At 38.4% G+C, this 27798-nt stretch overlaps 1 protein-coding gene across 2 annotated transcripts; it reads left to right on the plus strand.

The window, feature by feature from the left end:
- The first annotated feature begins 995 nt into the window (after positions 1–995).
- Sec62 (SEC62 homolog, preprotein translocation factor) lies at positions 996–27778 on the plus strand. 2 transcript variants are annotated; one of them, XM_041659086.1, is made up of 9 exons: positions 996–1107; positions 7027–7135; positions 7991–8096; positions 16928–17132; positions 17562–17654; positions 19391–19451; positions 21779–21898; positions 26234–26668; positions 27267–27778. In XM_041659086.1, the coding sequence occupies exons 1-9, from the start codon at positions 1072–1074 to the stop codon at positions 27341–27343; spliced, it is 1242 nt and encodes a 413-aa protein (XP_041515020.1). In that variant the 5' UTR covers positions 996–1071; the 3' UTR covers positions 27344–27778. The 2 variants fall into 2 exon arrangements, with proteins under 2 accessions (XP_041515020.1, XP_041515019.1); XM_041659085.1 differs by having other exon boundaries at positions 997–1107; positions 26234–27778.
- The last annotated feature ends 20 nt before the right edge of the window (positions 27779–27798 follow it).

Raw genomic sequence — 27798 nt, forward strand, 5'->3', positions numbered from 1 at the left:
GCTCCCTGTGGGCAGGGAGGACTTTTAACAAGGTTTTCAAAAGCTGCTGAGGTCAGGCAATGGGTGGCAGAGTCAGATCCTCTTCAGGAAGGCCCCATGAGCCCCGACATAGGACTGTGAAAGGAAGCCTCACTTAGGATGTCAGAGAGCCAGGACTGTGGGGTGTTCACTGAAGAAAGCTGTTCCAGAGAAAATGGAGAAAGTCAACATGCACACATCAGGTGTACATACAAAGTGGGAATAAACGACTACAGAAAATTAAAATGGTCAACAGACCTGAGTGGTAGAATTCAACTTTCTACAGCTACAACGGTCTAAAATTACCCAGTGTCACGGGAACTTGTATCTAAGCGCTTATCAATTTGACCACTTCTCTCTGGTCTAGAAGGCTCTAAAATAACAAGTCACGTAGTAAACAAACGCCAGACTTGAAGTGGCCTGCAGTCTCCTGCATCCCAACGCTGCCTTGCTCTTTCCATCTTAACTGCCCTGGGCTCTTCCTGCCTTCTGGATTCTGAAGATGACTTCTGAGCAGGGAGCTGGGGGAGTGGAACACATCCCAAGCTTTGGGAAGGCAGCGGTGTAACCAACCCCTCCCACTGAGAAAGCGCTGGTGACTGAGGTCCCCAACCACGCCTCGCTAAATGCGCTTCTAGCTGACTCTGCGGTGGTCTTTCATCTTCTACGTGGAACCTCACGGAACTGAGAAAGGCTCGACGGGGCTCGCTGGGGCAGGAAGCGCCACAGGGGACGCCGTGCGACCCCGCGGTCCAGTGTCCTCCCCGGAACGGCCTCCGAGGGCTGGGGTCCGGGAACCTGCCGGGTGACTCGGACGCCCCGTCAGGGCTGAGAGCCGGGGCTCGTCGCAGCCTGCCGTCCCCGGACCCAGTCCGCGACCGCCTCCACCGTCCCTGGCGAGCACGGAGCCCGCAGCCATCAGAGAGCCTCCCGCAGCCCGGAGCCCGCGGCGGGTTACGTAACGGGCCGCGAGCCGCCGCGCTCTCGCGAGATTTACGCCGCCTCCTCCCCGTCCAGGCTCCACGTCAGAAGGAACCGGGCGGAGCGGCCAACATGGCGGAACGCAGGCGACACAAGAAGCGGATCCAGGTAGCTTGGCAGAGCCATGGGTCGGGGACCTGGGCGCGGCGGAAGGCAGAGGGAGTGGGGAAGACGTCCGAGTGGGCGGGCGGCGGCAGGATGTCTCCGCGGGGTCGCGGCGCCGTGACGGGCTTGCGACGGGGCCCTGCTGCCGGCCGCTCGTCCGCGGGGTCTGCGGGGCGGTGGGGAAGGAAGGGAGGGAGGAGGAGCGGCGCTCGGAACCCCGCGGCCGCCCCCGCGTTCCTGCGGCGGCGGCGAGCCTGGGACTGCGCGGCGAGGCCGGCCTCCTCTGGAGCGCGGACGCGGGGCTCCGGGCCTCCTGTCCCTTCCCCGTTCTTCCTGGCACTGTCGAAATTAAGGCCACGGTGGCTGGGGTGGGAGGCGGCGGAGGGCGGACCAGAGGGCCGAGCCGCTGCTTTGTGCTCCGGGTCACCTGCCCCCGGCCCGGCCTGCTGGCTCCCCGTGCAGATGTTAGGTGGCGTCGGCCCTCCCCTCCCTCTCTGGAGTTCTTTTAACCGCACAGCCTACTGGACGCTCGCCGACTTTCTTCCAGGCGACGCGATGTAAACAAACCCAGCCAGGTCGGTGCTGCGATGAGCTGGTGGCACCTTTCCTATGCCAGCTCGTCAGCCTCCTCCCTGCATACCATCCCCCTCAGCCCGCACGGATGGATGTCATCTGTGCATCTCTTCCCGCAGTGCTCTCCCAGTTGTTCGTTCTTTGTTGAACATCCATAAGGGTTAAATATCAATGTGACGAGTGCTCATGATCTCACCCAGAAACCCAAAGGCGTAATAAGTTGATGGCATGTGCTACATTGTTAATAACCCAGTCACAAGTTGTCTCATCTTGTCTTTCTGCTCCTCGCTCAAGATGGCTTTTTCTTTTTTGTCTACTTGTAAAGTTTTCTTGATTAATTGGCCTTCAGGTTTTTTGAACTATGTAAGTTGAAGTTGAAACCTTTTTAAATACTGTGGGAAAGATACTAACACTCAGTAAGTTTGGAATTTGGCTGCCGTAACAGTAATTTTGAACAGGGTACAGAAGGGAATTAGAGACATATTCCAACTTCACGTAGGTCTTTACACCAAAGTGTCAAGACAACAGCAGTTTCTGATTATGCTATCCCTAGGCTTTTGAAATTTAGTATTATGGTCTAACATGGATAGTTATTGTATTACAATTTGTATTGAAGTTGTACCTCCTGTACTGCCTATATTTACCTCTGGCAGTACAAATTTGTACTTTTTTGCTCCTTAATACACATTATTTTACAGTTTCATCTGCTCTTCAATATTGTCATAAAGGTAATAATGTGCTTTTTAAATGGCTGCTCATATTTCAGTTATGATCTTAGGTTAAGCAGGAAAGTAGGTGAAGAGGCTTTATAGCCCTCTAAGGTGGGGGCCACTCAGACATCATGGACTTGTTTGTACTCCAGCTCCACTAGTTAGCAAGGGCTTGGAAGTTTTGTTTTTTTTTAACTTCAACTTCTGCTTTTGCAGGGATTGTTTATCTTAAGAAAACTCTTTAGAGTTATAGAGTTGATATGAAAACATTAAGTAAATGAATGACTTATTAAAAGTTTTTAAAACTGCTTGGTACATAACCTCTTTCTTGCCCTCCTTCACCAGAATAAAGAAATTGGGTTAGGTTATATTGATTTTTTTAATCTCTCCTTAATAAACTTAAAAATAATTAGCAGCCACCTATTTGGTAAATTAACCATTAGGCTGTAAATTATATGAAATATGGCTATTTAGTTTGTTTGAGACTCTATTAAAAGTCAGCTTGGTATTATGAAATTAAAATTTTTTCTTATTCTCTACATTAATTTCTGTATGGCAGTATAGGATGTTTGTGGGAGATCTGACAGTACCATTGTAATAATAATTTTTAATGCTTATCTTTTGCTTATGTGTGGTTATGTGCACAAGAGTCCAGGTGCCTGTGGAGGCCAGAAAGGGGTGTCAGCTCCTATGGACCTCCTGACAGTGGGTGCTAGCATCCAAGCTGACGTCTTCTGGAAAAGCAGTACGTGCTTAACCACTGAGACATTGCTTCAGCCTCTTCCAGCTGTCCAAGGAGGGCATTCCTCAGTTCTTTTATTCTCGTCAAGAATCAAAAGCTCTCATATTGACATTACTGGAGATTAAAAGATCGAGTGTAATGACTAAATTCAGAGTTTGTTACAGGAAAAAGCATTTCCACACTAACTGTAGAGTTTCCTGTTGTTACTTGATGGTTTTGTTTAGAAATGATTTTTAAATAGATTCTATTGATTTTGAATTACAGCGACTTTGTTGGGAGGGGGAGGATGTTTGATACAAATACTTAGGTTGAGAGTTTTGTTTTATTTTTGTAGCCAATTCATTTTCTTTTTTCAAGACAGAACAACTTTGGAATCTGGTTCCCCAGCATAGTTGGAAGCACGGGAACTGTATTCACATTTCTTTCTCGGACTCACATCAGGTCACTTAAACTGTGAAGTGAGCTTATGTGTTAATTGACATTGTGTTGCAGAATTTGAACAACTGAGATTCTCTAATGAAAGTGATGTCAAGCCAAACTAATGAAATATTTAAAACACAACAAAAATAATTATTTTTAGGAAATACAGTGACTTTATAGATGAACAAGGCACTAGAAGCATTGATTTAGAATTCTAGTATCATGAGGTTTAAACATGGAAAAGGATCTGATAGAACTTATTCGGAATTCTCTGTCTTCAATTTAGTCTCAGGAGATGAGATGGCTCGGGGCAGAGGCATGTGCCTGATGGCTTGAGTTTGATCCCACAAGGTGGCAAGAGAAAACTGATCTCTAGAACTGTCCTGACTTCTACTTGCACATGCTCTCTCTCTCACACACACAGAGAGAGACAGAGAGAGAGAGAATATGAGAGAAAATACATTCAGTCCGTAGTAGGCTTGGAGCTTACTGATCTCACCCTCATTTTCCTGACGAACTGATATCCAGTGAGGTTGTTTGACTTGGACTAGGATTGCCTTTTAAGTTAGTAAAATTAGATTTAGAGTGATCATCTAATTCACATCTTATCAGTGATTAAAAAATAAGTTTTGAAATACTTTAATCCCAAACTATTTTACAAATATATGCTTAATTTTGTATATACCTGTGTATCTTTGTGGAGATCTGTGCACCTTTGTGCACCTGAGGACAGAAAAGGGCATCAGATCTGGAACTGGAGTTACAGGCAGTGTTGGCCACCCAGGACAGGTGCTGGGAAGAATGCTAGTGTGTGTCTTAACCACGGGGCTATCTCTCCAGTCCCCCCAATTCTAAATATAAAATACTTTAGCAAAGATTTAGTGTCACTTATTCCTGCTCAGAGAATCATTCTATCTAGTATCCCGCTTGTCTATAGAAACTAGCTCAACTCTGAAATCTTCAGATGACTTTTGTATCTTAGAACTTGTATAACCTCCGTAAATCATTTTTGTTCTGCCCATCTGTTTCCCTGGCAGTAAAATCCTGACTTGCCATGGATTTATATGCCTCGTTTCAGGAAAGAGAAGAAAAATGTTAGGAACTGTTCAGCCAGACTCCAGGTCTGACTTCTTAGGACCTTCTGAAGGAAAAGAAAGAACCTCTAAATCCAATCCTCAGTCTGAAACTTCATCCACTCCCCACTGCAACTTACAGGGTTAATAAAGAATTTTGCAGTATATAGCAAACCTGTTGCCACAGGAACTATAAAAGAAGCAAATTGAAGAGGGTACTGCTCTTGTTAGCTTACAGAGCTCTATGACTTTAAGCAAATAATTTATTTAAGATCCCCTCTAGTTTTCAGAATATCTTCTATTAACCTGTTTGCATTTTCTATAATACAAATTGCTGATGCTACCGTCTTAAGGCAGTTTTTCTGATACTGAAACCCCAGCAGGTGCTCCAAATGATACATTTTCATGAAGAGCTGTCTGCAGTAGCTATTATGAGTTACTGATAGTTGAGGAGAGTGCTAGTAGACAATTGAATTCTGTGTCCACTTGAAAAAGTTCTTCAGTTGTTACTTTTTCTGATTCTTTCTGTCCATTGTTGTTTAGTAGTGCCTTTACCAAGGAAAATACAGAGTTGGGGGGAAGTCGATTCACTTCATTGTTAAAGTGAAATTTAAAGAATTTTTGCAGATACTTAACAGTGTCTGACTTGCAATTACATAATCAACTTTCCTGGGTTTTTATGTCTTGATATTTAACCAGTCAAGAAAATAACACAAATTATCTGTGCTAATTAAAGGTTCGTATACAATGCCCAAAGTCTTGATTGTTCTCTAGAATCACCTTTTTTTTACGCATTTTCTGTTTTTGAAAACTTAAAAAAAAAAAATACTTTGAGCATATTCACCCCAGTCCTCCCAGATCCCTTTCTACCGCCCTACCCACCCAACTTTGTGTTTCTGTTTTACTGATTAACATAGAAATCTGATATTTAGTATCTACTCATTTCATTTACCCTTTACCATTAATCCTATGTACTCTACCTTTGAAATATTTCAAATAGGTATATCTCCTTCTGATTCTTAGACTAGTATCACGTCACATTTATTTGACTGTTACCACAGTCTCCTAACTACTTTTCATATTTTCCCCTATTCCTTTTGCCTGCAATCATGAAAAATCATATTTGTTACTTTCCTATTTGTGTTCTGTTGAAAAACATAGTGACCTTCTGCTCCATATGGAATAAAGGTAAAATTTCTCAGCTTGCCTTAAGGACTCTCTATTCTCTCTGTACAAATTTAGCTTCCTGGTACATTTATAACTGGTCTCATTAAAGTCAAGTCTTTGCTCATTTTCAGCTTCATTGTTTATGCTGTTCATTCAGTGTGCTCAGGGCTTGTCTTTCAAAATCAAGTTCTCTGTAAGACCCTGTACACTGATGATTTCACTTCTACTTTGTATATCCAAAACATTTTTATTATCATTCCTTTGGGAAAACAGCAAGTGCTGTTCAGGGCATTTATGTAACAAAGCACAGATATCCTGTTGTCCTAATATATAGTGCAGCATCCAAAGATTATAGGATAAACACTCGGGAAGTATGTATTTGATTGCATGAATGCCTTGCATTTATTGAGACCTAATTATTTAATCGGGTTTCCTTCCTTTGATTTCAAATCAAGTTCATCTTGGTAACAAGTTACCAGTTAAATGGTAACTTTTAAGTTAACAGCAGGTGCAATGAATAAGGAAAAACATTTAGTAGATGTTGTTGGTGTTATAAAATAGAATTGGTTGAACTTTTAATTTTTATTGCCATGAATAATTATATGGTGGTAGCTGAGTTTGTATAAATATTTGGGAATAGATACAGAGGAATAGACATAGGAAAGGATACAGCAGTTTCTCCAAACTGCTCTGTTACTGCACTACCGTTAATAGCAATATCCCTTTCTACATTTCTCTTTTTGCCTGTCTTACTGTGAAGAGAAAGTCCAGACATCATCTGTGTCCTGGGGAAAGGAAGGGACTCAGTGCCAGTCGTCAGCACTTCCGTACTTCTGGTCACTGCCTTGAGAATTTTTACAAACTCACCCATTGATCAAGACACATCTTTGACTGTGTTTTAACATTTATTTATGGCACCTGCTTCTACTTACTGTGCCATGTAGGCTGTAATGATTGGCAGCATCTGATCTTTTACATTATTGCTTTGTGAGTATTAGAAGAAGCCATACAAAGTTGAAGAAAACTATATAAAATAGTTACTATACTGGAAAAACAGCCTAATGATCTGTAATTGAGGCAAACATATAGGGCGGTTTGTATTTAGAAAATGTTGTGAAGAGTGTTCAGTTTTTCTTTTGAATGTTCTCAGATCTGCTCCACAGATTTGCAAATTACTCTGTAGAGCTTGAATTTCTCAAGTACATAAGCGTGCTAAATTAATATTCCTGTGTTGCAGGAAGTTGGTGAGCCATCAAAAGAAGAGAAGGCCATAGCCAAGTATCTTCGATTCAACTGTCCAACAAAGTCCACCAATATGATGGGTCATCGAGTTGATTATTTTATTGGTAGGATTCCATCTCTAAAGTCTCACTACTATACGAATGCTATGAAGTTCTCTGAATTAGGATATATAAAGTTATGAAAGAGCTTGCATGTGTGATTATTAAAGCTGGGCAATGGGCATGTGGCAATTGATAATCTTTGTTTTTCCTTTAGGATTGACAAGAAAAAAGATAAAGTGCTTTATAATTAGTTTTGTTGGAAATTTTAAAAATAAGATTTGTTTTCAGTGTTGGTATGAAATGCTACCTTTTGTTCAGATAGTATGATTTCATAGAACTAGTTAGTACATTGTTCATATATATCCATTCAGCCTCATAAGCTGATATCATCTATAATATAGCCCAATACCTGATAAATAGTGATTGTATTTTTCTGTGTTCTCAGTTACACTTGCGGTTTTCTTTTCTTTTTTGTTTTGTTTTTGTTTTTTTTTATGTTTTTCAAGACAGGGTTTCTCTGTAGCTTTGCAGTCTGTCCTGGAACTAGCTCTTGTAGCCCACGCTGGCCTCAAACTCACAGAGATCCGCCTGCCTCTGCCTCCCGAGTGCTGGGATTAAAGGCGTGCGCCACCACCACCTGTCTTGAATTTCTTTATACAGAAGGAATTCCTTCTTTGTTACAAACATTTTCCCATTAATTTATTTTGTTTTGAGTAATCTTATTTATTTGTCAACATTGCTGTGGAGATGCTTATTAATATATTTCATGGGTTGGCCTTATAAAAAACTCTAATGGTAGTCATTAGACTTAATATTCTATTCTGTTTTATTTTTGTTGTCAGAATGTTGTGTTTATAAAATGATTTCATTAGACATATTTATGTATACTGAATTTTAAATAACAAATTTCTTCTGTAGCTTCAAAAGCAGTGGATTGCCTCTTGGATTCAAAGTGGACAAAGGCCAAGAAAGGAGAGGAGGCTTTATTTACAACCAGGGAGTCTGTGGTTGACTACTGCAACAGGTAATGTTTCTTGATAAAGCATGACAGTTAATAGTCAGCTGTTTCCATAGTGCTAAAGCCTCTCAACTCCTTTTGTTACTAACCATAATGAGCTTTATATGTGACCTGGATTTTATCGGTGGAAAAATATTTGTTCTTAGACCGACAATATTTTAAAATGTATGTAATTTGTAGTTATCTTCTTTTGCTGTTGTATATTTGTCAGGGCTTCTAAATGAAAAAAAATCGAGAAAAAAGCTTAAACATGTCTCCATTCAACAAGTTCTGTATAGAAAATGGTCAGAGAGGGTTTTTCCTGGATCTTTTCCAGGGTTGGCTATTAACTCTGTCATCCTTAGGTTTTAGTGACTTTATCTGGAATAAGCCAAGCTTCCTTGCTGTTTCCAGCATTCCCTTTAATAATCAAACAGCTGCACTGTTCTCGCAGGCTCTTCTGGAAGATTCAGGATGAAGTGTGCACCCCTTGGTGACGCACACATTTTTCATTTAGTTAATTTTCTTCGTAAAGAAACTTGTGGTAAAGAATTTATACCTAAAAAAGCAAACCAAATTACCTTCCTCTTTCTGTTTAATATTTAAAGAGTATACTTACTAATCTGTATTAGCTAAATTTTGCTTTATGGTACCAAAGTTTAACATCTGAGTATCTGAGATTTTAGATTATATGTTTGCATGGGAGGTGCATACGGCACTTAATGATACCCTTAAGTATCCACCATCCAAGGTGTAGTGGTGCATGCTTATAATCCCCGATTGGAGAGCTGGGGGCAGAAATACAGGAATTCAAGGATATTCTTGCCTACAAAGTGAGTTGGAGGCCAACCTGGACTACTTGAAATCCTTTCTTACAAAAAAAAAAAAAGAAAAGAAAAGATAGTATTATTTGTAACATGAGGGCCTGCTTGTTAGGGTTTCTGTCCTGCCCAGTTCCCACAGCCGTTTAACGTCCAAAAAAATCACACGGAGAGTGTATTAGTTATAAATTGATTGGCCCATTAGCTCAGGCTTCTTATTAACTCTTCAATTAGCCCATTATTCTAGTATTTGTTAGCTACATGGCTCGGTACCTTTTTCATTGTGGCAGGTCACATCTTCATTCTTCCCTGTCTGGGCAGGACTAAGAAGGAATGGGCTTCCTCCTTCCCAAAATTTTCCTGTTCTCATTGACCCACCTGTACTTCCTGTCTGGTTGTCCTGCCTATACTTCCTACCAGGCCAATCAGCGTTTATTTAAAATAGAATTGACAGAATATAGACAATTGTCCCACACCAATCTGAGAACCCTCTTTAAAAACTGTTAAAGTTAATAATTATCAAATACTTCTTAAATTTCTTAGTTACTGAATGACTGGAGATGAGTAATGAGCATTTCAGAAACAAGTTTTATTTGGGGAGTAGGACTGATCTAACAGTGATGCAGTTTGTATTTACTGTCTTGTACAGTGAATTATCTGATGAGAATTTCAAAATCCAAACTTCTCTGCTTCAAGTTGTGTGTATGTGTACAAGCATGCACGAGTGTGCATGAGTACTTTAAAAAGTTAAAAGCTGCAGGAACTGGCACATAGCAAAATGAAAAGCCTACCTGAGGTCAGAAAACAGCAGTACAGGCTAAAGCTCGAAATGGAGCCTTCAGGTCCCTTACTCTCCACCCTTGCAGCGTATCTCCTCCAGCAAGTTCATGATGCATTTATTGGAACAGAAGTTAATCTGTGTCACCTGCCAATATTACTACTAAGGATATTAAATCTGTGAGCCTAAATATCTCATCAGGAGAGAAGCTAGTATTAATTCACATATTGTGGCCATTTAGGAACCTTAATACATTGTTATATGAAAAGTTCTAAAAGATACTGAAGCTGAAGAGATGGCTTTGGGGTTACCTTGCTGCTCTTGGTCAGGAGCCCAGTTTGTTTCCCAGCACCCACGTGACAGATTATGATCCTCTGCTACTCCAGTTCCAGAGGATCTGGTTCCCTTTTCTGACCTGTGAGGACACCATGTGTGCACGTACAGTGCACTTACACAGTGCAGGACACTCGACATACACAGAAAAAATCTTTAAAAACACAGAGAGATCTGGAACTTGGGAGAATGACCTAGAGACGAACTCTCTTTGAATTGCTAGTTCCTTCTATTTATGTCCAGTTGTTTGTATTCCTTCTGCACTAAAATAAAGGGCTGGACCTAAGATGGTATCAGCCACTTCCGATATAACCATAAAGTCCTCCTTATGACCAGTTCTCATGGGTTCCTGCTTGGCTGTAGAGTAAACCACAGTAAGACATGTCCAGTTTCATTTCTTAAGCAACTAAGTAAAGTCTGAGGGGAAATGCCAGATTGAGAAATTCTGTGGTAACATTTTAGGTATATTGTCTTATTTTACATGTATGGGTGTTTCTGTTCTGTGTGTACCTGGTACCTGTGGAAGTTAGGAAAGGATATCAGATTCCTCTGGGACTAGAGTTACAGATGGTTTTCAGCTGACATGTGGTTGCTTAGCAATAAACCCTAATCCTCTACAAGAGTAGCAAGTACTCTAAACTGCTGTGTCATCTCCAGTCCCTATGGCGTATTTTTTAGTATATATTTTATGCATAAAGTCTTTAATTTCAGTGAGACGTTGTATCACCAACTCACAATCTGGTATCTTAATATTTTCTTTACTCTTAAACCCATAGAGTAGCATAATCAGTAAAATGCCAATAAACAACAATTGTACTTACCATATAATACCAATACAAAACAAAAGATGACTATGAAATTGGGTTTATGATTCTATCGATGCAAAACCTCAAATTCAGACTGTAGCATTAAGACAAGCTTTCATCTTATAAGTGAGGAGATATAAAGGATTTTTAAATTACTTTAAATTTCCCTTATTCTGGTTAGAATTCCTTCATAATAAAGAAAACTTCCTCTAGAAAAAAAATAGTGATACCAGATTTGATAAATAACTAGTATTGATGGGCAGGCTCTTGGGCAATAAAAACTATTACTTTAGAAAGAGTAGAAGGATCACAGTGTTCTTTTATTCTTTTTTCACTTTTGGTAAATATGAGTTTTAGATTTCAGGCCATAGAAATATTAAAGTACAACATAAACCTTTGCGCAGGTAAAGTGTTAAATAATTTGACCAATGTCTTGGTAATTTGAATCTGATTGGAATTCCCAGATGCTTCTTTCTAGCTGACTCCAGTGCACTTTTCTAAATTAGTCTCCAGTCATACACATTTTAAAGGATATTAATTTAGTATTTCACTTTCCAGTGGCCTGAACATAACGTGTTATGATAGAAATGATCATTATAGCTATGGGTTTCTGAAGGGACGTTTACATATTATACGCACTCTTTCTTCATTTGCTGTTAATAAAATGCTACCATTCAAAAAAAATATTCTCTTTGCTCTTGTTTGTTTGCCACATTTCTTCTCTAATCTGGTCTTGGTGTGGTGCTAACTTGCCTCTTTCCCTGCTTGAGTCTCTTTTCGCTCAGGTCCCCTAACCCACATTAACCTTTGTTATCTGTGGTTCTCTGGCTCCAAACTCACAAGAGATCCTCCTGCTTCTACCTCCCAAGTGCTGGGATTAAAGGCCTGAGCCACCATCCCCTGGTGATCTCAGTGTTTTTTAATGACTGAGTAACATTCCATTGTGTAAATGTACCACATTTTCTTTTTCCATTCATTCATCACTGAACATCAAGATTATTTACAATTTCTGGTTGCAGAGCAGCAATAAACATGATTGAGCAAGTGTCTCTAGTAGAATGAAACCTCCTTTAGGTTTATGTCCAAGAGTGCTGTAGCTGAATCTTGAGGTAGATTGATTCCCATCTTCCTGAAGAATGTCCACACTGATTTATTTCCTTAGTGGCTGTGCAAGTCTGCACTCGTACCAACAGTGAAACTGTGTTCCCTTGCTCCACACCCTTGCCAGCATGAACTGTCAATCGTGTCATTAATCTTGGCCATTATGTTTGGTGTAAGATGAAATTTCCAAGTAGTTTTGATTTGCATTTATTTCCCTGGTGACTAACGGTGTTGAACTTCTCCTTAAGTGCTTCTTAGCCATTTGGGTTTCTTGTTTTGAGAAATCTGTGTAGATCTGTACCCCATTTTTTAACTGGGTTATTTGTTTTCTTGATGTTTAGTTTCTTGAGTTCTGTATATATTTGGTTATTAGCCCTCTGTGGGATGTGTAGTTGCTAAAACATCTTTTCTCCATTCTGAAGCTTGCTGCTTTGTCCAGATGACATTATCTTTTGCTGTGCAGAAGCTTCTCAGTTTCATGAGGTCCCATTATTGATTTTAGTGCCAGTGCTGTTCTGTTCAGAAAGTAGTCTCCTGAGCCAGCAGGTTCAAGGCTATTCCCACTTTATCTGATTCAGTATATCTGGCCTTATATTGAAGTCTTTGATCCTTTTGGAGTTGAGTTTTACGTAGGATGATAAGTATGGGTCTGTTTGGGTCCTTATACGTGCTACCATCCAATTTGACCAGAACCATCTATTCAAGATGCTTTCTTTTTTCCAGTATGTATTTCTGACTTATATATCAAAAGTTAGGTGTCCGTAGATATATGGATTTATGTCTGGGTCTTCAATTTGAGTTTATTAACAGACTTGTCTGTTTCTATGCCAATGCCAAGCTGTTTTCATTCCTATAGTTTACAGTACAATCTGAGGTCAGGGATGATGAGACCTCCAGAAGTTCTATACTAGTCAGGATTGTTTTGCCTATCCTGGTTTTTTGTGTTTCCGTATGAAGCTGAAAATTTTCCTTTCAATATCTGTGAAGAATTGTGTTAGAGTTTTGATGAGGATTGCATTGAATCTGTAGATTGCTTTGGTAGGATGGCCATTTTTACTGTTTAATCCTACTGATCCATGAGCATGGGTGAACTTTCTATCTTCTGATATCTTTTTTAGCGTCTTAATTTTTTTTTATCGTATAAGTCTTTCATTTGTTTGGTTCGAGTTACCCTAAGATACTTTGTATTACTTATGACTATTGTGAAAGGTGTTGTTTCCCCAACCTCTTTGTCAGTGCATTTGTTATTTGTATATAAGAGGGCTGCTGATTCTTATGAGTTAATTTTATACCCACCACTTTGCTAAATGTGCTTATCAGCAGTAGGAGTTCCCTGGTGGACTTTTTAGGGTCACTTACTTATACTGTTAGATCATCTGCAAAAAAGGATCCTTTGACTTTTTCCTTTCCTGTTTTCATCCCCCTTGGTCTCCTTCAGTTGTTTTATTTCTTCAGCTGAAACTTCAAGTACTATATCGAGTAAGTGTTGAGAGAGTGCACAGCCTTGTCTTGGTCCTGATTTTAGTGGAATTGCTCTTAGTTTCTCTCCATTTGAGCTAATGTTGGCTGAGGCCTTGCTGGGAAGTGCCTTTATTAGGCTGTGGTTACATGCTTGGCTAGTGATACAGCTTCTAGATTGTGCTGTGGCCATTGTATACCATATTTCCAAGGCAAGAATGAAGAATAATATCAGGAACTATGAAATCAGAGCATGAACTTTAAAAAGATGGTGTATAACTAACAATGGGAAGAACCAGATGGTTTCTTGGGTAGGATAATAATGGTAGGAAGAAAAATAAAAACAAAAAGATTGGCTTAGTATGGGATCAGCTAAGCTTCTGAAATCGTTAGATAATTGAATGAGATCTAATTTTTCGTGGTTTAAGTCTAAGGAAAAAGCAAACTTATAAATAATCCAGTAAATTAGTAGATAAGTGCTATTGATAAGATAGCAGGAAATGAAAGGTATAACATGAATTCTAATTGGTCTTAATGATGAAAACTTGGACTCAGCTATCAGGGGAAAAGCTGAAAGATCTCTAAGCAGAGAGGCCAGCCGCTAGAGTTACCTCTACCAGTGCTCAGATAGAAGGGGCTATCCGTCCTGTCTGTGGGAAACCTCTAACTGTGAGCTCAGACTGAATCCTCAGACTGCATCTGAGCTCCTGTCTCCTGCATTATATTCATGTCTCAGCCCAGCCATTGTCACTCCTATCTTTACCTCCCTAGTGCTGGAATTAAAGGATCACCTTTGTGTGAGCTCTGTTTCTCTTCAGACAGATTCAATCTCACGTAGACAAGGCTGGCCTTGAACTCACAGAAATCCATCTGCCTCTGTCTCCTGAGTGCTGAAATTAAAGGTGTGTGCCTCCACTCCCTGGCCTCTGTGTGGCTAACTAGTGGCTTAGCTCTGTATTCTGATATTCAGGCAAGCTTTATTTGTTAGATTACAAACAAAATATCACTGCAGAAAGGGGATTAAAATGGGCATATGTATTTTAAATCAGTTAGGTTGTAATTCAGGGAAACCTTGAAAGGAGTCCAGGTGAAAACAGAGCTCTTGCCTTTTGGAGGAAGGATATTCCACATGGTGGGAATAGTCTTTGAAATGGCTGACCTGGGAATGTGGTGTTTGCCTCACACACTGCACAATGTTTAGATTCTTTGTAGTAGGAGAAAGAGCGGGCTGCATCCTGCCGACCGACTGGCTACACCCAGGCCAGTAGGCTGCTTGTTGTCCCAGCCACCCGGCTAGCTTATGCCTGAAATAATTACACAGAAACTATATTTATTTAAACACTGCCTGGCCCATTAGCTCTAGCCTCTTATTGACTAACCCATTTTATTAATCTGTGTGTTATCACGAGGTCGTGGCTTACCAGCATGAGTCTAACGAATGTCCATCTTGGGCAGGAGAAGCATGGCCTTTACCATACTGCCTTTTTCCTCCCAGCATTCTGTTCTGTCTATTTCGCCCACCTAAGTACTGCCCTATCAAAAGGCCAAGGCAGTTTCTTTATTCAACCAATGAAATCAACACATAGAAAGAAGAACCTCCTACACCATTTTCCCTTTTTCTGTTTAAACAACAAGGAAGGCTTTAACATAGTAAAATTACATATAACAAAATAGTTATCAAGCAAGAATTATAGTTACAATATTTATATCTATTTTATCTTTTATCATAATTAAGGAAAACTATAACTATATTCTTTAACTCCATCAAAGACTCCAGAAGGATATAATATTACCTAAGTAAACAGGAAGTATATTGTAAGCAGCTTCCAAAACTCTAGAAATGACAGAGACATCTCGCTGCCTGGACAGTCACCCAAAGTTTTTGTTGTACTGTTGGGGCATCAATCTTCAGCCTATAGGCCCATAGTATCCAGCAGACTTTTTCATGAAGCAGAAATTTTAAAGACAGTTTAGTCACTTTTTGTGTGTGTTCTGTAGAATATCTCATAGACTCTTTCATGAATCAGGAACCCCAAAGGATCATCTCACCTTTAGGCAAGTTCAGCAGTCTTCTCTCTACGGGTTTTTCATGTCCAGTTTATGTAACAGTCCAGGCAAGAGCAGTTTCTTGCCCAAATATGGCTAACCAACTCCATAAGGAGCCTCTTTGATGCCCATCTTCCTCTTGAAGTAGCTGGTGCTGCCAGGAGCAGACGTGTCTCATTGTCATGAAAAACCCTAAGTTATTAAAACATTTTAAATGCCATTTGCTGTAGTCTTTGAAAGATATGAAGAATGCCTATCTAATTGAAATATATCTCTATATATCTAGAAAATCTAACCAACATGACAACAAGCTTGCCTATTATCGATGATTATCCATTAACAACCTATATTTCCTAATTATATATTACATTTTTTAAATGAACTACCCAATCACAATACCTTAATCAAGATCAGAAATACATATACATATAACAAAATTGACCTTAAATTTATATCACTAAAGCAAAATCCATACCAATGCAAATTATCCATTTGTATATCGTATCCCCCTTTAAATGGAAAAGAACATTTATAAACAATATTTGGCAATATGTTAGGCGCCATTCTGTAACATGATGGCTGGCTTGTTGGCAAGCCCCCCAAAAAATATCACAGAGGTCTCCATAAGATTATTAACTGATTAGCCCAATTAGCTCAGGCTTTTTATTAGCTCTTGTAACTTATATTAACCCATTATCCTTATCTATGTTAGCCACATGGCTCGGTACCTTTCTCAGCGGGGTAGGTCACATGTTGCTTCTTCCGTGGTCTGGGAAGGACTGTGAGGAATGGGCTTCCATCTTCCCAGAATTTTCCTGTTCTCAATACCCTGCTTCTACTTCCTGTCTGGTTGACCTGCCTGTACTTCCTACCTGGCCAATCAGCATTTATTTAAAACATGACTGACAAAATATAGACAATTCTTCCTCACCACTAGATTCTTGGTGTGAGAATCCTTGTCAACGTGCAGGAATGTCATCTTAGTATATGTAATTAAGATACTTTATCACAGCAGTAGATTTAATGATGAAGTACATGTCAAGAAACAGCCCTCCATAAGACAGCTGGGAAGATATGAGTAGTACAAAGCAGTCGTGAACACGGATTCCCATGTTGACATTTCTTCAATAAACTATTTTCCCTTTGACTATTTTATTAGAGACATAACATAGAGAATGAGTCTTAATTAATGTCACTGAGACTGTCATAGAGACTATGCGGGTAAGTCTCAAAGCAGTAACGTCCCTTATGTTAGCTCAAGTGGCAGTTTTGATAGCTTTTCAGAGTCTGATTGGCTTTTTTCCTTTGTGGAATTCCTCATACTCTTTTGTATGCTTGCTCTACTTCACTGTATTTTTTCCGTAATCTTACTGATGATAATTTCTTTTATGAGTTGCCAGTTCATATCTTCCTTTGCTCATTTTATTTGGGTCTTGATATTTTTGCTTTTTTAAAAAGTTTGTGTCTTTGTAGTTCATGGGAATTGTAATACTAGAACTGTCACTTTTCCCACAGGCTTTTAAAGAAACAGTTTTTTCATCGGGCCCTGAAAGTAATGAAAATGAAGTATGATAAAGACATAAAAAAAGAAAAAGATAAAGGAAAATCTGAAAGTGGGAAAGAAGAAGATAAAAAGAGCAAGAAAGAAAATATAAAAGAAGAAAAGACAAAAAAGGAAAAAGAGAAAAAGAAAGATGGTGAAAAGGAAGAGTCTAAAAAGGTAAGTTTCCTGAAGTTAAATTAAAACTTTAAAAATCATTGTGGAGGCTGGAGGGATGGCACAGAGGCCGTTCTTCAGGGGACCCACAGTCAGTTTCCAACACCCACGTGGAGGGTCATAACCTCTGTTAACTCCAGTTCCGGGGATGTCTTCTGGCTCTCTTAAAAGCTCTACGTGCACATGTTGTAGACAAAATGCAGGGAAAACATCCATACACAAATTTAAAAAGTAAAAATCATTTGTACATGTGATCTTTAATTGTCCTATGATCATAAAGCTTTTACGGCCACATGAGGTAACTGTAGGGCTATCTGTAAATACTGATCTTAAGGATTTTTATTAATGTTGAAATCGTCAGATTTCTCTCTTCATTAATGTTACAGTGTTTGCTGTCTGAAGCATTTATTCTATTCACCTGTCTGTTCATAGGAGGAAACTCCAGGAACTCCAAAAAAGAAGGAAACTAAGAAAAAATTCAAACTTGAGCCACATGATGATCAAATTTTTCTGGATGGAAATGAGGTGAGATTAGAATATTGGATTTGAGTATGATAGAACACCAGTTTTTCATAGAAAATCTTAGAAATATATTTGATGTCATCACTATGAAAAGAAATAATTTAGAAAAATCTAATACTAAATTTAAGTACATGAAAATAACTTCCAAAAAATTCACTTTTCTGATCTAGTTTTATAAGAAGTTAGAATCAGATTTGACTCGCTATGAGTGATGTGAAACCTGAAATTACGATTGCGTAGTATAGAACAGATGCTGGTCTCTTTCTCATTAATGGAGTCTAGGGGTGAGCAGCACAGGCATGGAGCTCCATGTTGGGCCTGAGAGCCTCCTTTCTTTTTCCCTGTGTTAAAATCTTCTGGCCAAGGTGCTTCATGATCCATGATGACCATTAACCTTAAAACTACATCCACAGAGAAAAGGAATGAGAGGCACCTTTGTTCCTTTTCAGCAAACCATCTTACGGACGCACACTTGGATTTACTGATTCCCTGAAATAAAGTCTTAAAAATGCACTTTTTATACTAAGAGTTTAATTTGCCCAGTCAAAATGCAGAGTTTCTATTATAATAGAAGCATCAGACTGGTTCATGGGAATCACCTACTGTTTCTGGCTCTTCAACGGTGTTTCATCAGGCACAGCTCCTGAGAGGTCTGAAATTTTCAACATTGCTAATGCTTTTTTCAAGGACATAGTTCCATTCTATGTTTTTTAGTGAGATTTATGTGGTGATGGCCTTGCATGAAGGCTGTTATGGTAGTCACTTGACTACTACAAAAATACAAAAATAGTCTTAGCAGCTAAACTGATGTAAATTTCAAGACATATTCTTTCTTAATTCACTGATACCGATTATCAAATATGTAAAAAGCAGTGGCTCCTAGGGCTCTCTGTTTGAAATTCTGCAATGGGAAGAGCTTAGATATCCTGAGTTAAGTGTTGAGTACATCAGCATGTGCCAGATGCTTCACAGATGCTGGAAATGGTGTAGTAAAATACAGTGCAATTCTCTGTAAAGAATTTTAGAGTCCGCTAAAGACATAGGCACCTACACATCTTTCTGTATTCAGTATAATGTAGTAAGCATTGCTGGTTACCAGTTAGGTAGGAGACGGTAGACACCTGACGTAAGTCTTCAGAACCCACTGGCCGATTGCCCATTGTACCAGGAAGGAATTATAGGTCTGTCCGGGAGGAAGCAGGCTGAACAAAAGGTGAACGCTTGTCATCTTGAAAAGGTTAGTGTTTACACACATACCTACACACTCAAGAAACACCATGTCTCTGGACTTTTAAAATTGGAAAATGTTAAATATTTAATGTTAAAAATTGGAAAATGTTAAATATTTAATGTTAATGTTAAAATATAGCGGTTTAGGGTTTTATTTAATGGTGAGTAGCAAAACTAATGTTTGTGAATCTAATTCCCAGGGAATATGTAAACAGTACAATAAAGGTTGGTTTGAAATCTCGAGTGTTGGAAATATAAATAGATCAGAATAAAAACAATAAAAAGTTTGTTCAAAATAGAACTCGGAAATGGAAGAATACTGTACTTTACAGAAACTGAGAGCTCAAACTAAGAGCCTTTTAATGATTGAGTATAGTTCTGATCTGAAAGGAAAAAGTTCTTCGGGTGTTAGGAGGTTGGGGTGCCTTCGAGGAGCTACAGTGTGGAGTAAACTTGACTACAATATGACTGTAGAACTTTTAAGCACTGAGGTTTCTTGATTCTTCTAGGTTTATGTGTGGATCTATGACCCAGTTCACATTAAAACATTTGTCATGGGATTAATTCTTGGTAAGTAGGCGGATATAAGTAGCTTTTCAGTGTAATCTAGAGTTTAGAGGGCAAAGTGAAGCACCCCAAAGGTAAATATTTCTAAATTTAATACAAAGTAAGAACTGTTTAAGAAGATACTTTACATAAAATCAGAATATAAGTAATAAACTAAAATTGTTTGCAACAACTAAAACAACTATGTTTAAGAGATTGACATGGTAGAGCAGCCTGGTTAAATAGAGAGATGTGGCCACACATAGGAGGAAACAGGGCCAGTCTTTGTGAATAAGACTTAATTTTAACAGTGAAGTAGCAAGGACTAAGGTTACAAAAGGTATCAGTGAAAGTACGAGGGGAGAGGAGGGGAGGGAGGACACACACTTCCAACAATCGATGGCATATATATCAGGCAGTTCGACAATACTTTTCAAATTGTAGGTGTAAATACCTTGACCCTGTGCGTCTTGCAGGAATTTATCCTGTATTCACCCATTTTGTGCCCACAGTTAAACACAGTGTGTGCCCTTGTTTACTATTTTAATCCACATACTTCAGTCTAGCAAATAATGTTCAAATTTTAAATGTCTGTATCTTTTGGCCTACCAGTTACATTGAAAGGAATTCACTGTTGTGCTTTTCGGTGTTGTTGGGTTTTGATTTTGTTGCAGTGCCTGGCATCAAACCCAGGGCTTTTTATACATGCGAGGCCAGCACTTCACCGCTGAGCTACATTCCCCAGCCTAGAACTCATTCTGTTATGTAATCCCAGTCATGCAGTATACATGTGCAAATATATTTGCAGTATTGTCTCTTACCATGTAAAACTGGAAGTAGTTCAAGTTTCTCGGTAGAAGAATGAAATAATGGCCCTGTAATAGAGTTTCATGAAGCTTTTAAAGATTGAAAACAGAAAACCACCAAAGAGAGAATTACCTAAGTTCATTATTTTAGAAAAGGTTATTTGTAACTAATTTTTATTGTACATAAGCAGTCTCTGGAAATAGAAAATAAGCTTGGTAGTGTTTACCGCTGGAAGGTGGAACAAAAACTGAATGATTTAATCTTTACCATAGCCTTTAACTCAGTTTTTATATGGGTGTTAAACTTGTACATGTATTTTTTATAGTTTAGGGGCAAGATTGGGTTGGAAAAAAATAATTAAATAGCAAAAACAGATACTTAACAGATAGTTAAAATATGATTGGTCAATAGAATGCTATAGGATCCCATTTAGAGGAATTTCCTGTAAGAACTGAAACTTAATTAAACTCCAAAAGATAGAATTGAAACTTAATTAAACTCTAAAAGATAGTCCTGTTGATTGCTTGCAATGTGCAATCACTTTGTCATTAATTCCCTCTGATGTCTCATTCTAATAGGAACAGATATATTTTTTAAATATTTATTTATTATGTATACAATATTCTGTCTGCGTGTATGCCTGCAGGCCAGAAGAGGGCACCAGACCTCCTTACAGATGGTTGTGAGCCATCATGTGGTTGCTGGGAATTGAACTCAGGACGTTTGGAAGAGCAGGCAATGCTCTTAACCCCTGAGCCATCTCTCCAGCCCCATAAGAACAGATACTTGCCAAATACAAGGTAAAATAGCTTTGAGAAGGTTACCTACTTACACACGATAGAGCAAGAATTGGAATTCTCTTCTTAATGGTCAAGACCTAATAACCAGGCTACTCATTTCCTAACAATTTTCCCATTTCAAAAAATAAATAAATAAAACTAGAGGTTCTTGTATATAGTGTCCCTAACCACTCTGCCCACCCCCCCCCTCCTTTTTTTGATAGTCTGTGAATCTGATTCCCCTGGGAAGGAATCTTAAAAATTTTGAGAGTCGGGTATTGTTTTGTTGTTGTGGGGTTTTTGTTTTGTTTTTCAAGAAAGGGTCTCTCTACATAGCCTTGGCTGTTCTGGAACTTGCTGTGTAGGCCAGGCTGACCTCGAATTCACAGAGATCTGCCTGCATCTGCCTCCTGAGGACTGAGATTAAAGGTTTGCACCACCACCCCACCATCTAGCTGTTTTTTTTTTTAAGCTTCCTTACTCTTAATATTTAAAAAAGCTTCAAAGTGACAATAGTTTTAATTTATATGCAGTAATTTTTATAATCAATGTAATGTACTTTGGTCCATAGTAACATAGTTTAAGAACAATATAAAGTAAAATTGCTGATAATTCATTTTTATGCAAATGGTACTTTTTTGCTTCAAGTATTCTTCAGTTTTCCCCCTAAGAATGTGTTCATTGTTAATTGTAACCAAGCCATTAAGATATTTGTTCTAAAACTTTCAACTTTTTTGTATGTAACTTTGTCATTTCTTATTCCAGTTATTGCAGTAATAGCAGCCACCCTCTTCCCTCTCTGGCCAGCAGAAATGAGAGTAGGTGTCTATTACCTCAGTGTGGGTGCAGGCTGTTTTGTGGCCAGCATTCTTCTCCTTGCTATTGGTAAGTGTTTAATAATGCTGATTTGGTTATAGGTAGGTGTTGAGCTCTTAGACTTTAACCTGGAGTGGAGCTCCAATGAAGTTTAATAGCAAATAGCAAAATTAATACAGATTAAGTCCAGAAGTGTGACCCTCCTTTCTAGGTCAGATCTCAGAGCTCAAACATGATTACATTGACTCTGATCTGGGATCTGCTCTATCTTTTCAAAATTTAATCTTCTATTAATACTGCATTTGATTAATGAACATAATTCTGTAAAGTATAAAGTACAACTCATATATATATATTTATATATGTGTGTGTATGGATTTAGGGAATGATTAAATCAAGTTAAAATATCCATTGCCTCGTTTAGCTATCATTTTTATGCTGAGACATTTGAAGTTTACTCTTAGTTATTTTGAAATATGTTACTATAGTTTAATCTGCATGTAGTTATGTCTTCAATTAGCTATAATGAAGATTTATTTTTGCAGTGATTGAATTATTAGTAGATATTTGAGGTAAGGTAAATGGAGTTTGTATTAAATATTTAAGTTCAATTCATGTATTCAGTTAAGTGGTTCTGAACAATTTGTTTGCCACTTTAGGGACAATTACAGCTTTTCACATGGGTACCAAAATTAATTCTAGACAAATTAAGGAACTAAGTTACTAAAAACCAAATAGGATATAAAAGTGAATGTTTTTTTAAATTCAAAATTATTGAGATCTTTCATGCCTTTTTTAAAAGACAGGATCTCATTATGTAGCCCTGGCTGGCCTAAACTCACTATATAGACCAGGCCAGCCTCAAACTCACAGAAATTTACCTGTCTCTGCCTTTCCAAGTGCTAGAATTAAAGGTATGTGCCACCTCTCCCAGCCAAGAGTAGTAGTCTTTTATAGAAAAATAAATCACCCACAGTATTGATGTAGTTCCTGTTGTTGAAAGCTACAACACTAAACTGGATGCATATTTCTGACAGATAGTTCATTTTCATTTCTGTACTATAGCCCTAAACAGCTTTCTCTGTTCACACTTTCCCCTGGTCACCAGGGTACCCACATGAACCCAGGTTTTCCTCTACTAATTTTTGTCTACCATGGTGACAGGACCCTCCCCACACACACACACACACATTTCATCTGTGTTCCCTGACTAAATGAGTCCCTTCCCACCTAACTCATTTTTTTTCCTTCTTCTAGCATAGTCATCTTGAGAAAAATCACTTGCTACTTCTGCAGAAAGCACAGCACAATTGTAGGCCACGAAATAATAACTAATCGTATTAAACAGGTAACTAGTGTCAGTGTGATGCCTATATCAAGGAGAAAAGCCACAAACTTTGAACTCACATTTAGATACAATAAATCAGTCTTACTATTTGACCTAACTGTCAAACCAGTGAAATTTACAGAAATTCCTTGCAGTTTTTCAGCAAAGGGTTAGCTCTACTGACTAGATTTATTCTAGTTGCTATATTTTAATTAAGCCATAGTCACTATAATTTATGTTAGATTGTTTTGACCTTTAAAATGTTTCTTGAATTTGGAAAATATTTTTCCAAGTTCCTGTATGTATAAATACGTAGTTTGGATCAGATAGGCTTGCAAGTTAAAGTTAGAAACAAACCGTTATACATGTAATTACAAATGTTAAGACAAGGTCTTGTATGTTGAGGCCAAGCTATCATCAAAATTGCTCTATAGCAGAGAGTGACCTTGAATGTATTACCCTGTTTCTACGTCCCAGGTGCTGCCAATATGGGCACGCATCACCATGCCTGGTTTTATGTGGTACTGGGAAATAAACCCAGGGGCTCTTCCTGCTTGTTAGGCAAGCATTCCATCAACTGAGCTAATTCCATCCTCTGAATTTGAAATAGTTTTAATCTATGGCTGACTTAACAAATCCAGTGGTATAGATTTTGATTGTTCAAAAGTCTTTTGGTGTTTTTCAGTTTGCATGGTTAAATCACCACTTAAGTAAGACTGTGACATTTTTCTAAAATGTAGAGCTTTTACTACAAGAAATGGTAGGATGGTATGTTTTACTTTTTCTGTGGTTCATTCTTTTATCTATTGCCATATAAAACTGGAATGTTAGAATTCTCCTGTGTGTAGTTTACATGTCATAAGAAGTTCAGTTTTATTTATAACCTTTCTATAATGCTTTTTCTTCGATTTGATAAAACATTTTACCTGTCTTGTAACTCTGTGAATGAACTAAAACATCGCGGTTGCATTTGAAGGAAAGAATGTGTTGCCTCTTTAAAAGTTGCACGTTATTTTTCCCCCCTTTGTTTTTTCGAGACAGTGTTTCTCAGTGGAGCTGTGGAGCCTGTCCTAGCACTCGCTCTGTAGACCAGGCTGGTCTCAAGTTCACGGAGATCTGCCTGCCCCTGCCTCCCAAGTAGTGGGACTAAAGGCATGCATCACTGTCATTACAGCTTCAAATATACTTACCTTCTTTGTGTCATAAGTAATTCTGATCTGCAGTATTATTTGATATATTTTTATTCTCATGAAAATAAAAATACTACTTTATAAGAAAAATTATTTATAAATACTGCCTTATAAATTAAGGCGTATATAAAAACCATTGTCCTTTGATTTTTCCAAAGCACAATAATGAAAAAACATGGATCAACTATTTTGTAAGCTTTCTTTGAAATAGTTATTTTTAATTTTAAAGAGAATGGAACAATACAAAACTGTTTGTACATTTGTATAATCTTTGTGACCTTTTAAAAAAAGAAAGAAGCCAGGTATGGTGGCACACAGCTTTCGTCCTCACACTCAAGACAAGAGGCAGGCCTGAGTTTGAGGCCAGCTTGATCTACAGAGCAAGTTCCGGGACAGCCAGGCTACAGAGAGAAAGCCTGTTTGGGGGTAATAAAAGAAAAAAAAAGAGAGAAAAAAAAATCACTAATCTGTACATCTTTGGTAAATAATAGAAAACCATTTGAAATATTGAAGTGTCTAATAATAATACACCTGATAATCTCAGCCAAGCATGATTAAAAAACACTGTGATCCCAGCTACTTGGAAGGCTGAGGCAGGAGGTCAGGGCCATCTTGGATTACATAGCAAATCACAGGCTCTGGACAATTTAAAAGGGTTGAAGATAAAGTTGTGGGGTTTTTTGTTTTTGTTTTTTTTTTGTTGTTGTTGTTTGTTTGTTTTTGTTTTTTTGTGTTTTTTGTTTTGTTTTGTTTTTTTGGATTTTCGAGACAGGGTTTCTCTGTAGCTTTTTGGTTCCTATCCTGGAACTAGCTCTTGTAGACCAGGCTGGCCTCGAACTCACAGAGATCCGCCTGCCTCTGCCTCTGCCTCTGCCTCCCGAGTGCTGGGATTAAAGGCGTGCGCCACCACCACCCGACGAAGATAAAGTTTTATGTTGCTTTGCCGATAAAACTTTTTAAACTGCCCTGGATTCAAGCCCAAGTACCAACCAAAATAACAAAAAAAAAAAAAAAAAAGAGAGAGAGTTTGTTCATACAGTGTGCGTTTGAGCAGTCTTGCTGTGTTTCTTTGGTTGTTTCTTGTAAATTTGAGATAGAGTCATGATGCATATCCCAGACCTGGCCTCCAAATGCTAGGATTCCATGCCTGCACCCTATTCCTAGCTTATATTTTAGGTATATAGAATTTTTCTTAATATTGAGGGAGGTGGTGCTTAAACATAATTGGCCTAATTAATAAAACAAGAATTCAGTGATAGAAATTTTCTAATGCCTAAATTCTTCTTCCAAGGCTAAGCTATCTTGTAGACAAATTAGCACATGCTTTAGCCTCACAACATGCGTAAAGGCCCACTGACTTCTTCAAAATCATAAATAATAATATTTCTGTATATGGACTTGTTCAGCATTATATTTGCTTTTCTAACATATTGTATGTTGAATGTAGTTAAATTTTTTAATGACGATAAATACATAAGCACTAGGAAGGAAGGCATTTTCCTTTTCACCAGTTGGTTTAACAGATTATTCATGACTCTTACTCTTTACACTCACTATGATCTCATGAATGCTTCAACTTCACCTGACTACTGTGTTTCCTGAAGTAGATCACAAAATGCATAAATCCTAAGTGTGTGTCCATGAAACAGCATCCATATTTGAAAAAAAAATAGAATTTTTTAAGTGTGTCGTTACAACATTTGTTCCCTAAGTTGAGAGCAGAATATAATATTCTCATCTGCTAAGCTAGTCAGATTTTAAATTTTCATCTATATGGTGCATAAATGTGCAAATAAAGCTAATTATTGTCCCAGTTTCTTATTCACAAATTTTTACTGTCGTTGATTTGGTGCTTAATTTATTCAGGAGAAACTTTTCTCCCCACAGCTCGCTGTATTCTGTTCCTCATCATTTGGCTGATAACTGGAGGAAGGCACCACTTTTGGTTCTTGCCAAACCTGACTGCTGATGTGGGCTTCATTGACTCCTTCAGGCCTCTGTACACACATGAATACAAAGGACCAAAAGCAGACTTAAAGAAAGAGGAGAGATCGGAAACCAAAAAGCACCAGAAGTCCGACAGTGAGGAAAAGTCAGACAGTGAGAAAAAGGAAGATGAAGACGGGAAAGTAGCACCAGGGAATCATGGAACAGAAGGTTCGGGCGGAGAGCGGCACTCAGACACGGACAGTGACAGGAGAGAAGATGACCGGTCCCAGCACAGTAGTGGGAACGGGAATGATTTTGAGATGATCACGAAAGAGGAACTGGAACAGCAGACAGATGGAGATTGTGATGAAGAAGATGATGACAAAGATGGAGAAATGCACAAATCTGCACATGAAAAATTATAATCCGACGAATTTGGGGACTGAATAAGTGCAGCAAGTTGGGTTTTCTATGTTGGGTGATCATAATGTACACATGGCATTTGTAGCATTCTTTAAATCCATTTTCTGAAATGTATTTGACATTCAGTTAGAGTCAGCCTTTTGTTTTGTAGAGCATTGGTACTATTGGCACAGTCCAAAGCCATTACTAATTTTATCCATCTGATAATTTTACAGTAAGTAGGCCTCATTTTGATAGTTATCAAAGAAATATTGTCCACAGTGACATTTAGATTAAGGGCATTTTTGATAGTTGTATGGCTTTTTACTGTTAGACTAATGGAAATCACTAAAGAAACTGCAGCATTTCAAATTATGCATAATATATAGCCATTTTGCAGTTTCTTTACAATGAAATGCATAAACTCATTGTTCTTGGTAGCTATGCTTTTGTTTTTCTTCATAAATTATACCAGAAAATTCCTTTTTAAGATTTTTGAGTTAGCAGGGATCAAGAACATTTTGTGGAAACAAACCAGCTAGTAACAGTGCAGCAATACTTTTAATTTTGCTACAAATTCTCCTTTTCCAACTTAGGAAATCCAAACTGAATTGTGCATTCAATCCAGAGAAAGGTGGTCATCTCCAACACAGTGAAGAGCACTGATTAGAAGACGAGGGCTCTTCCTTCCTCCCATCTCTTTGTCATAAAATGTATTCTGTACATAATTTACAAATAAAACATTTTATTTTAATTGTTACTTATTATTTAGACATTTCTCAACACTTAACATTTGTAAAACAACAACCATGGAAGATCTGTTTTTAGGGTTTCAGTAACCCACAGGACATCCACTCTTTCCACAGCAGCTTGAGTCGTGTGCCAACATTCCATGTGTTTAGTGCGAGTAAAAACGATCCTCATTTTAAATGAGAACAGACTTAAAGTAGCTGTTTGTATGCCTGAATGTTCATTTTGATTTATTTTAAATCTTTACATTTAGAAATGGGGACTGTGTTATCAGACCAGGAGGCACTGCTGGGAAAGACAATTTGCTGTTCTAAAATACCAATTAAAAATAAAGGATATAAAAGAAAACATAGAAAACCATTGGACTCTAA

This window comes from Microtus oregoni, unplaced genomic scaffold (assembly GCF_018167655.1).
Source record: "Microtus oregoni isolate MIOR12 unplaced genomic scaffold, Mior012 000010F_ref0000083, whole genome shotgun sequence".
Classification (NCBI taxonomy): domain Eukaryota; kingdom Metazoa; phylum Chordata; class Mammalia; order Rodentia; family Cricetidae; genus Microtus; species Microtus oregoni.